The 14,471-nt window shown below is 38.0% G+C and overlaps 1 protein-coding gene across 4 annotated transcripts in view; it reads right to left on the bottom strand.

The window, feature by feature from the left end:
- CPED1 (cadherin like and PC-esterase domain containing 1) overlaps positions 1-14,471 on the bottom strand; it is a 155,819-nt gene that overhangs the window by 114,877 nt on the left and 26,471 nt on the right. For all 4 annotated transcript variants that reach the window (XM_040062797.2, XM_040062798.2, XM_040062799.2 and 1 more), the window contains exons 4-5: positions 3,592-3,698; positions 968-1,043 (exon numbers count right to left, since the gene is read on the bottom strand). In XM_040062797.2, the coding sequence (XP_039918731.1) occupies positions 968-1,043; positions 3,592-3,698 (183 nt within the window). The remainder of the gene's footprint in view (positions 1-967; positions 1,044-3,591; positions 3,699-14,471) is intronic.

The raw sequence follows: 14,471 nt of genomic DNA on the forward strand, positions 1-14,471 counted from the left end.
TAAAGAGAAAGCTATTTGCGTAGTAAATGCCTCTTGTGTCTGTGGTTTTGTGGTAGTAAAATAATAAAACCACTGCAACTGGCCTTTCTTCAAGTAGCAGGGTGAACCAAGGTTTTTTGAAGGCAATCTGTTACATGAGCAGGGTTACCAATTTCTCTAGGCAGTGAGACATAATTGGGTAGCAAGCACCTTCAAAGACTAATTCAACACACCTATCTTAAATACATATTTTAAGATAAAAAGAAGTAGCATTTGTAGGTATGTCTCCCTCTATACTGATTTAAATGGAAGACTAGAATACAGCTTTCAGGAGATACCTGACTCCTAAATGGTTAAATGAGATGTAACAAATCCTTTCCTTCTGTGTTAAATTTCGCATTTATATATAAAAGGGGGAAAGAGAGGGATGTTTAAATAGACCAAATACAGTGCACAACAGTTTTCTTCCAGTTTCTTTTCAAAGATGAATTTTACTCATGGCAAATTACAATTCTTTGGAAACTTGCCCATAACCTTTAAACTTTTCTGGTTGATGATCATAATACACAATAAAGGCTTTTTATCAGTAAATTATGTCTGGATGGGAACCAAACTCTGACTCCTTCTCCATGCCACAACATTTTTGTAAAGTCGAACAAACGTATTACAACAAACCCAGGGCACAGAAATGTAAATACCAATACACTATATTAACACAAAATAGTCCAAAAATAAAACACAGCCAAATTATTTCTGCAATATGCAACAGCTGAACAATGCAATATCTTTACCTGGAAAGATGCTGTATAATTGTAATCTATATTTAAGAGTGTTTAAAATGGGTTATCGATTTTCATTCTTTCCCTCCATGCATTCATGACTAAAAATAAAATAGAATCGTAAGCTTGACAGTCTCATTTCAGAAACTTCCTGTGACAACTGTTAAAAGACAATTATCACATACGTAGATTTGAAGAAATCAGATTACCTGAAAAGGCTTTTGTTATATGGCATAAGCCCTCTTTTCTGCAAAGAAAATGCTGGATTTCTGGAAGCAGGTTTACCTGTACATAAAAAGAGAAGCTTTAATGATTTAATTTAAAGAAATGATCTTTTTTCTTCAATGGAAAATGCCTTCAATGGGTTTATGTTTAATTTATCAGAGGCACCTCATGTGCAAAACTCCCATTACTGTCAAGAGGAAATGATAACTTTGCCCTCCGTGCAATGTTAGAATAATGAAGTTAACGTCTGGACTCTTTCCTTGTGTCCATAACAATGCAAAATTTTAGGCCTATATTTCTCCCTCTGGCTGCTGGGTGTTGATCCATTCCCTGTCCCCTTTTCAGTCTCTGCAGCTTCTCTGTTTTGTCCAGTTACCAACCACTGTCCCTCTGCATGGAAATACCCTATGCCTCTTGAATTGCTGTGCTGGGATCAGCAGTAAGCTAATGTAGCTAAATCACAGGCAGGCTCTGCAGCAAAACACTGTGTTGCACTCCGGTATGGACATGCCAGCAGCAAGTCATGCTAATTCAATATTTAAAGCTTTCCAGAGGAATGGGCCATCTGGTTTAAGTCCCTGCTCTGCTGCAGATTTCCTGAGAGAACTTGGACAATTCCTTTGATCACCTTGTGTCTCAGTTATTCATGTGTGACACATCTGGAAATTGCAGCATGCTGTCAGGATTATTATACTGCACAACATTAGAGGCTCAGATATGATAATATAGGCAGAATGAGAAAAAAACAGTTTGCAGAAGCCTGGGGTACTCTATTATCTGAGCATATTCAAAGCATGAATAGTTCCATAAATATTGGGAAAAAAAAAAAAAAAAAAAAAACACCAAAAAACCTGCCATAAAAAATTCACTTTGAATACACTTTGATATGTCATCCTGTCCCAGGGAACCCCAGCGTACATGCTCGAAGCTCTGACTTCTGTGGACACCAGTGGTTTTTTTGTATCACCACAGGCACCTTTTAAAAGCAGCTCCATTTCTCTCAGACCCTCATGCTGGAGTCAATAATTTAGAGTGTTGCCATAACTATCTTTTACTATTACTATTTTACTTAAAATACAAGTCAAACTGCGCCTGTAGCTTGGTCACATTTTATCAGAGACTTCAGTTTATATTACTCAAACATTTTTATCAACAGGTCAGGTGTTTACATAGAAATTACATATCTTAGTAACCTGTCCTAGGGTAACGTTATGATGCCTGTATCCCCAATCGTCTGTTCTGTTTGTGCTGTATATTGAGTCCTGTGCCTTTAAGACAGGTTCTAAGAGCAAGGAGAAGCGCGGAGTTTGTTTTGAGAAAACTGCCTGACTCCTCCACATTCTTCTGCGGATGGGGTGTTCGGCGGAGGCTTGGAGAGACTGCAGGACAGAGGTTTTTTTTTTTTTTTTTTAGTTAGTTTCAGCTAGCTAGGGCAGAGAAGTTTCCTGGACTGTTTTTTTCCCTTTTTCTTGGAACTGTTTAAACCTGCTCTGGACTGAAAACCCAGGGGAGCACTGGGGGCTGCACCTGCGGCCCACCGGGGCCTGGACCTCGGCATTTTCCAGCAGCGCCGGAGGGACTGGGACTGAGGAGAGACTGAGAGAGAGCCGAGCTACACCCACGGCAAGGACTTTCTCAATTTGCCATCTCACTTCAGAAGGAGAGGTTTTATTGTTTCATTTATACTTGCATGCACTTTGTTTGTTAAGTAAAATAGTTTTTTCTACTTTTCTCCAAAGAAGTTTTTTACTGGACCAGTTGGAGGGAGGGACCACTTGGGTTTGCTTCCCGGAGGGATCCTATTCAGGGATTTTCTCCCAAATTTGTCCCTAAACCAGGACATAACCTAAACTGTATCCACAACCTGCTCATGTGAGAAAAAAACCAAAAAGCAATCCTGAGAATACCAAGATAATTGATACTACTGATGCTTTGGACCATGAGGAAGCAGGTTGCAGCGCCAGAGCATGGAACTCCCTTGAAGGCCCTGGTCCAGATTACACATTATTGATTGTAAGAGCACTGTCACTGTTTGGAGAAGTGCCATAATTATGTCTACAAAGGAGGAATTATGTAAGGTGAAATATAGTTGTTATATAAGATATGAAACCTAATCATCCATCTCCATCTTCTGCCTATACTATCATTCTGAAATATTGCATGTGTTTTCTAATTGTTTCTCACCATTTCTAAATTCTCTTTTCCAATAGGGAAAATTGCTTAAATAATATCCCTTGTAGACACTTTTGCATCCAGACAGGCTGGTTGAGGGTGGCCAAGAATGCAAAAGTTCAAGCTAAAGAAGAGAAAAGGGAATTGACATTGAGTTGTAACAATTTTCAATATTTATACTAAAATACAACCAAACTAACATACTATGTTCAAATGAGAAATTGCTTTTGAAACTGGGTGTGATATAAAAAAAAATGAAATCTTGGTACCTGACAAGTATTTTTTAGTAAACAGAAAACGTAAAAAAACTTCATTTTTGCTAAACCACACTGCTGCAGTATAAAATAAACATTTGATAGTACTCTTTTTATGAATGAAGGCTGAAAATCTGGCCTGTCCTTCCATTCCCACAAAGGATAACGCAATAATCTCATACCTTCTGGAAAAGCTCTAGGTTATGCAAATCTTCTGTTTGAAAGCAGCCAGTACCACCATTTTTTCTGGATGATAAGCAGATGAAAAGATCCCAAGGGTCCATACCACCTATCCATAAAGAAAAGAAGCACTTTGAAAAAGAAAATATCATACAGATCTTATTCGTATAAAAAATACTTAGAGCGAAATCCTGAAGAACAGCAAACTGTTGGAGAGCTAATTACATGAACAGGTTCAGGTGGCAGAAGGATAACAGACCCATTTGCTACCACAGTTCAAGCTTTGGAACTATATTTAGCTGTTTCACAGTGGGCAATCCTTGTTATACCTGCCTACTGATGTCCAAACCCTGCTGTTTGACCTGTTTAACATTTAGAAATTAAAAAGTTTGGTGACATGATGCTGCTTTAAATTGTTCTCTTTTTTTCTGAACTCCTCAACATGCATGCTTATAACACCTATGCAGTACATGCCATGTGATCTTCTGAGGTGTTTCTTAAATAGGAAATAAATTTTACAGGAAGTAATACTGGTCACGCTATTGCAAATAGCAGGAATTTTGATGTAGTGGATTCCTAAATATTACACACCAGATTGCCAGATCTAGAACTGGTGTACAAGTGGGAATGAGATTGCTAGCTTCCGAGCTAATGTGATGCTTCCTTCCTGGGGCAAAGCTGACCTGAAGATACAAATAGGTCTTGAACTTGCTCAACAGCATGTGATGTGGTATAGAAATGCCACTGTTGCTTCAAATAACCTTGGTCAGCTTCCTCACATGGTCATTTGTTTTCTTCTGTATACAGCCTTTGTTATCTGGACCAGTTAGACATGGTGGCAACTCACAACAGAATTATTATATCTGTTGAGGACACCTTGAATATGTTCAATAAAGGGTAAATTATTTCATTGACAGGAAGACAATCAGTAATAATGAAGTTACAAACAGAAAGGGCAGTTGTAGAAGCAGTACAGCATCCAAGGGTACAGAATCAGGTCTGAAAGCTCCCTGCAGAATAGCTATTTCAGGGACTGGTTGGTTCTTTTTCCCAAGGTGGGGAAGATTACATGTATTTTATTCCATTTTGTGCTATCCATCTGTGATACCTTCTTAATTTTATTAGATTACCCCCTTAATTTGGTCTCCCTGATGGCCCACAGAGCTATTTATTTTATTTATTTCCTTTATTTCTTTCTCCAGAATGTGTTTTTTTCCTATCCCAATCATGATTACAAATGTCAAGTAGGGTAAAGATACCACTTAAGAAGATTTAACACGCAATTTATGTTAAGTACAGTAATGAACTGATTGTGTAGAAGGATCCAGGACTATGAAAGTAACTATCACTTTTTTATGTTTATAAGCATTGTGACAAAACTGAAGAGATCAATTTTCAGTTACACTGCATTTATTACTGTAACAAGTTCTTCAATTTCACATTATGAGAACCAGTATTATGGTATAAAAGTAATTAGGGTATATGAAATTTAGGCAAGACAGATTCACTACATGCTTCTTTGTGAAAGAAACAACAAAAAAAAACCCTGCAGGAAGATAAAAATGTCACAGATAGCAAACAAACGAAGCATTAAAGAAATGTACAAGCAAATACCTCATTTTAGTGCAAAAGTTTGGCAGCGCTAACAACCTACTCAATGACCTCACCAGCTATGTAATTATCAGATAAGCAAGTTGTTATGCCTGTGACTAGTAAACACCTTTGAATAAATCATTATAATTACATATAAATCACAATGCCTAGTTGTGCGCAAATTGAAAGGGAGCTGGAGGGAACTCCATTTCTCAGAAGCAGTTCATTTCCTTCCCTTGTTTATTGTGACACATCCTGCCCTGGGAAGAATTTGATCCCTGACTCCAGAGGCTATGCTGCACTGTGTATTTGCCTTTAGGATAGATCAGACTGATCAATATGAATGTATCTAAGAGAAGAAAAGGAAAATGTACCCTCAGATCTGGTGTGCTTCTGAGCCAGCACCCAGGAAGTAGAATAGTTCAAGAGAGCTTGAATGCCTGCCATTACTTGTGTTTTCTATTCAGAGTAATTAAACCTCTAGCCAGTTATTTCAGTACAGAACAATCAGAACTGAAACATGTCTATTTATAGAAGTCAGGAGATTTCCGATTAGAAAAACAGTGTACACCTAGTGCTGTCTCTCCAATTCAAGCTGACAGAGCAGTGTGACTTCTATTTAAATATATCTATATATTCCTCATAAATGATACTGATATAAAAAACATTACTGGAAAACAAAATCAAAAGAGTTGCAACAGCTCTTTAGTTCTAGAACAGGCTCCTCTAGAAATCCATCTTGCCTCAAATTAGTCCATGTCACTCCTTCCAGAGCTTAAGTTTTGTTGACAATGAACATTGGTGATCAGGAAACCAACAGTTTGTCTTACTTCTGCATACTTAATAACATGAGGTATTACAGCAGATAAAAATAAGTATATCTCACAAAAAAACATATCTCAGGAAGAAAAGTGCTACTGTTATTAGTATTCCAACAACATCACATGGGCCATGCAAAGGACTGAAGATCCCCTTCACAGAACTTATTCTTAAAGTAAAGCAAGATACATGTGAGCTAAAACATTCTCCAATAAAAGAGAAAGAGCAAAAATGACAGTACTAATATCATCTGCATTGAAGGACTCGTGTTTCAAAATGTTTCTAGAGAATTTAACGAAGAAGCTTTAATAATGCCCATAATATTCCATTTTCAATGTACACACTGTTTTGCTGGTTTCCCGCAGACTTCAAACCAAGAGCAGGCTTTTACAGGACATCTGAGGGGAAAGGTTAAAAAGAATGCTTCATATGTGAACAATTTAATTAGTAGCAAATTACATGAAGCTTTTCTCACAGAATGAACTTTGTCTCTAGTTATGGAAATTCTGTTTGCTTTATTCAGCAAACCAGGGGAGCTCAGCACAAGGGATCCATAGAACAGTTGGACAGTACGAAATCACACCTCATGGAGATACGCTCTACTCTTTGTATCATTTAGCACTTGGACAAGTAAAAAGAATGGTAACAAGATGAGAATATGCAATTGCATGTTCATCAGCTCCCGGAATATCTTTTCAAATCAAGGTATTTTAATTCAGCATGTTAATTAAGGCCTTGTGTACACAAGGAATGCTCATCTGCAGAATTATATCTAACTATGCAGGCAAAGTGAGTTTTAAGTGGATACATACTGGCAGCATGATGCTTTTATTCACCTGTCTTTTGCCAGCTCTTAGCCTCACCTCTTCTGTGGTCTTTATAGCTGTCATTCAGTCCATCTGAAAGAGTATTTGTACCTGCAATGTGTATCTCATGTTTATATAAGAATATCAACACAAGTTTATACTTCAATTAATAGTAGTACAGCAAAATTTGATTGAAATCTGATATGATCCTGTTTTATTCTGAATGAGTGAAAGAACATGCTATTCAGTTCAGACAGCAATATTTACATTTCAACTGAAATTTGATGTAATGTACGAATTCTAATTTTCAGTGAGATAGCACTGTTTTCACTGGCTTTGACTGATCTGTCATTTGAAATAATTAAAATAGCTAATGTGGAAAAACAATTTAAAAGCTAATAGTCTAGGGAGAAAAGCAAACATGTTTTTTTAGTAGCAGAAGAAATAGCAATGCAAACACCAATAAAAACATTTAACTTTTTCTGTAATAACATTCCGCAGGGAGTTTTTGTATTCTGATATAATAGACCAAAGTTAACAGAAACCAAATGAGAACTGTAGGATTTAATGGGGTTTCAAGTTTATAGATAAACTTCAAGAACTTCTGAAGGTGATTTCTAAAGTAAAGTGATTTTATTCCAGTCTTTGAAATAATCACCTTCTTCCCATAAGCTATGGCATTCAAGACTAAATTTTGCAGGAAAACTGTTAGATGCATGCACCTCTGGAATTTTTAATCTCTTAGGCATATATTATTTAATTTAATCAAATGACTAAGTTTCATCTCATTACCATAAGCTGAAATTTTATTTTGCAGTATTAAGGTTTCCATCCTGAATTTTGAAATGAAAGAACTTTGAAAATCAAGTGAAATTTTCATCTTTCATGATTATCTTCCTGTATTTCATTAATTCTGAGAAATAAATAATAATAATTTAAAAAGCCACTTGGATTTATCTTTATTTTAATCACCAGTCAATTTGAAATTTTGCATTTGCTCACACCACTGCCTTGAAACTGATCAGTTTATGAGCACTAGAGGAAAAGAAGACAAGAAACAGCCAGCATTTGTTTGTCAAGAACATATTATATAAAAGTAGTCTCCTTTCTCTTGACAGAGTAACTGATCCAGTAAACAGAAACAGTCACAAATTTAGTGAACAAAGGAAATATTAGCAATGAAACAATTTGACTTTAGTAAGCTTTTAGACATTGTTTCAACATAATATACCTATGAGATGATTGCACAGCTATTTGAAAAAATGAAGTCTAATCCAATATCAAAGTGGATTTTTTTGGAGCAGAACTTCAACAGATACTCCACTGTACACCCAGTTCTGATCAAAATTTTTTCAGAAACAAATTGAATGATGGAATAATAAGTGCATTTATAAACAGCAAGTGACACCAAGTTGAAAATAAGTATAAGGACTTTGGAAAGCATGGTTAGAATTCAAAATAATTCTGATTATCAGTCCAAATTCAACCCAAGGAAATTTAAAGCAAGTTAAAAATGCCATAGTTCATAAGAAGAAATCAAATGAAGAGGTACAATTTGCCATAGAGCACTACTGCAGAGAAGGACCAAATTTATAAACTGCAATTCAACTAACAATACAATATTGCTGCCAAAAATAACCCAACAAACCAATCAACAAAGCAAATGAAAATAACTTTTCAGCTGTTGGCAAGTATTTATTGATGCTGGAAGAGTTGAATCCACTCCTTTAAAATTTCAGTTTTAATTTATTCCATGACAATTCCCCACGGAATTCTAAATAATAGCCCTGCAGATATCAAGAGCTGTAACCAAACCTGTTTATGAGGGTTATGGTGGTAACAATGATCAGGGGTTAATCCTTCTGCTTCATTTTGTGTTCGTCATCCTTTCCAGTAACACTGCTCCCCAGAGTTGGAAAACATGGTTTCAGTAGAGGGTTAGAAAAAGGAGATAGATTTTGGAAGACCTCCTACAGAGGCTGACTTGGATGGAGTCAATCTTTTGTCTAGCAACTCACATAGTGACATCTTTTTGATTTGGTACCAACCAGTTTACAACGCACCACTGTTTTAACTATTTTTGAGTGTCAGTGCCTTCTTAGTGTCTCACTCTCACCTGCAGCAAGGAGGCTGGGATGGGCATGAGGCTGGAAGAGGACACTGCCAGGACAGCTGACCCCAGCTGGCCAAGCCAAAAGGATACTCTGTACCACATGAGGCTGTGCTCAACAACAAAATCTTGTTGGGAAGAAAGAAGAGAGTGGGAGGGAAGAAATACACACTCAGAGTGATGGCATTTGTCTGTCCAACTAACGGTTTGGTTCCATCCATTATGAAGCTCCTGTCCTGGGGATGGCTGAACACCTGTCTGCTCATGGGAACTGGTGAATCAATTCCTTGTTTTGCTTTGCTTGCAGACACAGCTTTTGCATTTTCTATTAAACTGTCTTTATCTCAATTCAAGAGTTTTCTCACTTTTACCCCTCTGATTCTCTCCCTCATCCCACCAGGGGGAGATGAACGAGCAGCTGGGTGGTGCTTTGCTGATGGCTGGGGTTAAACCACAACAACACAGAATAAATTTTACCCAGCCAAAATCAGCTGTCTCTTTAATCACTGGAGACAGGATAACAGAGTAAGCATTTTAATTTTCAGCAAAGGGTACATAAAGAACAGTTTCTAAACACATGCATCAAGTACTGGAACAGCTTCCTTAGAGGAGACTATAGAACCCCTGCTAAGGGAGATCCTGAGATTTGTACAGGATCCTTTTTTAAGAGAAATTTGTGTCAGCTCTACCTGAAATATATTTACAGGCTCCTCTAAGATACATGGATGTAAAGAAAAGATTTTTAGGAAAAGTTATTGTTTACATATTGATGCATTCAATTGTATTCAGTTATAGCATGTTGTAATCCTGATCCATAATAATAATAAATATAAGTTTTAGATGAATGTAAGTTTTAGCTTCTTGAGTCATGAGTCCTCATAGTATACAAGGGAAAAAAAAAAAGTCAACCTCCTCTGTTCCTGCATAGTAATGGAGGGTGCACAAATTGTACTGAGTTGGGTGAGGAAGCTACTATGAAAGTAGCTGTTTGTGCACAAATCCTACTTTAAACTGGAAAAAGGGATATGTTGGGCTTCAGCCCTGCCATGTAGTCAATTTATAAGAGTCAACAGTTTGCTTAAAGTGTAAGCACTAACAGATGTCTGAAAGACAGAACTTCTGCCTCACTGACTCTCTCTGGATTCTAGGTTGATTTTTATACTCTTCGGCATCTCAGGCAGGCTGTGTGACAGGGTCTGGAGATGTGGGAATTCTACACCTCTGAAGATCTGAGCTTCATGGATGACACTCTAGGGGAAAATATCCTTTGAAGCCTATTTCTGGTTACAGCAGTTTGGCTGCTGTGTTGTGCAAATATCAGAATACCACTTGTTGGACTGAATAGTTTTTCTTTGTTAATGAAAAGTCCTCTTGCAAGTTTTTGATTTCACTGTTTCATTTGTGAGATTTTCCCTAAAGGAATGTCTCACACCTAGGTGTGAGAATTTTCTCCTTAAAACAGTAGTTATTGGAAGCATTTTAATTCCTCTTTTGGTGTGGCCCTTGATGGTCATGAGCTATTACTACTATGGACTCACTATGACAACAATGAAGAAATGATCACTCCACGAGGGATAGCACAAGACAAGATGGTGAGGTTTCTGATATTTTCTGAACTATTTTGGAAAGCAGCTATTCACCTGTCCATATGCAGATCTCTCACTGTTTCAGTGTGTTCAGACTGACTGTCCTCCGCCGTAACACATAGCCTCACAACCACAAGCTTATCTGGACAAATCAGGCTAAAATCTATTGTCACAATAATTGCAGTGGAGTATTTTAAGTGTAAAAAATTACCCTACCCTACTGAGGCTGAGATGGTTGGACACAGTCAATTCATTCACAAAATATTTTGGGCAGTTGCTGTGTGGCTGCCAGGGAAAGGCTGAAGGAATCCTGAGGACAGTCACTACTCACTCCCCTTGAGGATGATCAGGATTTTTTTTTTTTTTTTTTTTTTTTCCCGGCTCAACTACTCCCTAACTAAGAGGATTTGAAGTGCCAAGGAAAGCATTCTTTGTAGAGGAGAGGCTGGTGTGAACCAAATGGAACAAGTTTAATCCCAATGACAGTTCATCTGTCCCTGAACAGCTTAGCACAAAACATTGCCCTATGCTCAAGAATTAATGCACAATCACATCTGAGTTCAGAATTTGGGCAGTGAAATAGGCATTTGAAGTTGTTTGCCATGCCTCTCACAAAACCAGAATAATGCTTGACTTAGTCATGCAATAGATTAACGATCCCCTCTTAAATCAATAAATTACCATACTATAACAGACAACCAAAAAATAATTTTCAGACCTGCAGCAAATGTTTTAAAGTTGGGTTTTCAATTTGCAGATAACTGTCAGTAAGAAAAGAGGTAGCAAAAAAGAAAATTAAATTGCACTATTGTTAACCTACATCCATATATTTTTCTGCACAACCAAAGAATGGGCAGAATACTGGAAATGAAAGTATATTCAAAAATTGTATTTGTCTGACATGGGGAGAAGAATACTGCAGTATTGTAAGGCAGGTGCATTAGACGGCTCTCAGTCTATCCAGGAAAGCCTGTCAGGCTAAGAGCAATTTTCCACTTTTGTTGTTTTATAGATTGCAATTCTAACAACATATAGGTTTTATCATGGCATAACCTGTCAACTCAAGGTATGAAAATATGCTGTCGAAATACTTTCTGAGCTGTAGTAGAGTTCAATAGCAAATAAAAGGAAAATATGCAGTTCTGACCCAATGACAAACAATTGGGGCAATTCAAACACTCAAGCCTGTTATTCCACTTCTGTGCTTACACACCATGCTTTGGATGAATATTCAGATTACCCTGGTATGTTCTCCACACAGGGGTATTTTCTGCACAGCAAGCCTCAGTGAAACCAAAAGCTCCTAATAATCCAATATGGTATGTTCTTCTTGTATGCAAGCTAAAATAATTTACAGCCTCAACTGCTCCTGAATGCTGGAATTCTTACTTTATATGTATTTAATACACAACATAAGCTACAACAGTTAAAGCTGGTATATATGTTTCTCATCCAAACATTGTGGGACTTAGACTTAACCTTCAGTGGGATGGAAGTACTTGGTTCCTAATTAAAGCACAGATGTCACAGATCCACCAAAGCTCATCAAAATTCATCTGTGTAGGTGTTTTCTTACCTTCTGTGAAGGTAGAGAAGGAAACTGCCTGACAAAAAATACAGATTGAGAAAACATTAGAGACAGGCTACTGAGAATAGATTGGCATGAACAACCAGGTGAAAACTGGAAGAAGAGAATGTGTATATGGGAAGAAGCTGAGACCGGGCTGGGACTCAGCTTCAGAGAAGCAGGGACCAGGCTGTGCAATGGAGCCCAGAGGAACTGCAGCAGGTGGGAGAATTCAAATAGCACCCTGCCCCAGCTGCTTTCAGAGACATCCCAGGAAGGGGATCTGCCCACAAAATGCTCTTTGCTCTTATGCAGATGCACACACACGAAGGAACACAGAGGTACAGTGCCGGGTAGGGTAGCCCCAGTAACCCTGTCAGAGAGACACAAGCCCCTGCCCTAGTACCCCAATGATGTTCCTGGGGAGACTCCACCACAGTGCCAAACATGATGAGTAAACAGGAGCCCCAAAGCACCTTGTGGACCTTGTAGAAGCACATCCTCACTTGGATGACTGTGTACATAGACCTTAACAACGAGAAGAAGTGGTACTGAGGCACCGTCCCCACTAGACTATTCCAAAACCTGCAGATCCTGCTACTTTTTTAAGGAAGAATCTGGGTTTTGGAAAGGCACAAACAACAAACAGAAAAAGCTGGTGACTGGAAAGAAGATTCAATTTGAAAGTACTTCCTAAGGAGGAGTTCTGCCCAAGGAAACCAAATTGTCAACTTGTGATTACTCTCCATCCTGCATTTTACTCCAACGTTTCTACCACTCCCACTCTTTGCAACAGAACATGAGGTACCTGAGGTGAGAAGCTCTGAATGATAATTCATCATTGACTTTAAAAGGTAGAAACTGAGCTGGAGCTGAGAAGACAGCCTCTTCCCTTCTCTGGATATAATGCAGCCTCAGGATAAGCAACTTAAAAGTAAATGGGTTTATTTGTCTTATTGTCCTGTCTCATTCTAATTAAAATGAATGAGTATACCAATTACAATGTTAAAACAATGATGTTTGATCAAATATGCACAAACCCCGTATTTTAAGATCCAAATCACAGACCTTGATCACTGCAATTAGAGCACTCAGGCACCTATACCAATCCTCATTAATGTGCCAGATTCCATAATACCCAGGATACATAAACAATAGTGAAAAAGAGAAGCTTGAGCATAAAGGCAATGGCTACTATAAACACTGTCAGGACACAGGCTCAGCCACTGGCCTGCAGTCATCTACTGCGTTTGTTTTCTTCTCCCTGGGTGGCCATGCAATGCCCCAGGAGACAGCCTAAGCCAGTGACAGTTCCTAAAACTCAGCAAAAAGCAGGCCACCCTCAGTCAGGGGAAAAGAGTTTAGATACATGGACATGAGCCATACTGCATCGCTTGTCCTTAGAACTAGGGAACTGACCCATTTTTTTAAATGAGTTAGACAAAACTGCAGAATACATTGATGCAATAATTAAGTCATGCCCAAAGTAAGGGTTTCTAGCTGTACTTCACAGATACTGTTTTCTGTGTATCACTCTATGCTGCCTTTCACTTCTACCCACTTGGTGTGCCATGGGGTAGTGGAAGTCCATGATAGTTAGCTGGACTGCCATATTGAGCATCCATAAAACATGGACTCTAAAATTATCTCTGCAAATATTTTAAAGAAATGTAGGGTCAGACTATGGGGCTTGAAATAGAGAGTATAATGGAACAGATAAAGAAGCCTGGTATCTCAGGCCTGATCAAGCAGAAACAATGAGAGACACAGACACAGATAAAGGCTCCCTGGTGTAGAAGTGACCAAGAAACATGTTGTGAAACTTTGTAATGATTACCAAGTAACTGATGTCATAAAGAACGTATAACCAATGAGAACTACTACCAAAAACAGAACTCTATATAACTGCCATACAAGCAAAACCCTATAAACACCTTGTATGCTCAATAAATTTGGCCTCTGATCAGAACTCGGAATGTCCCCATCTCTCAATCGCTGATACCAGACCTCACTTTTGTAGATCAACAGATATCCTCACATTGTTAGAGTTGTAAAAAAATATGTAGTGTAACATCTGAGGTGTAAATCATATGTGCCATGGAGTAAAGGAAGAAGAAAACCTGATGCTTTTTCCTTGTTCACATATCATCCTGTTGCAAAAAAGGCAACCTAGTTAGTTTACAGTTATGTTCTGAGCTGGTACTTTCCTGAATACTTTTTTTTTTTTTTTTCCCCCCTACCCTTAGAGCTTTTTTAAAGCCCTAACACTACATTCCTAGGGAAAATAGGGCTAACATGTCAAACTCTATGTATTTAAATTCCTTGACTTCAGCCTCATCTTAATAGAAAATTACCTCAATTAGTTTTTGTTGAAGACTGACTTCTAAACCAGCTCCACTGA

The sequence above is a fragment of the Hirundo rustica genome, chromosome 4 (genome assembly GCF_015227805.2).
Source record: "Hirundo rustica isolate bHirRus1 chromosome 4, bHirRus1.pri.v3, whole genome shotgun sequence".
NCBI lineage: Eukaryota > Metazoa > Chordata > Aves > Passeriformes > Hirundinidae > Hirundo > Hirundo rustica.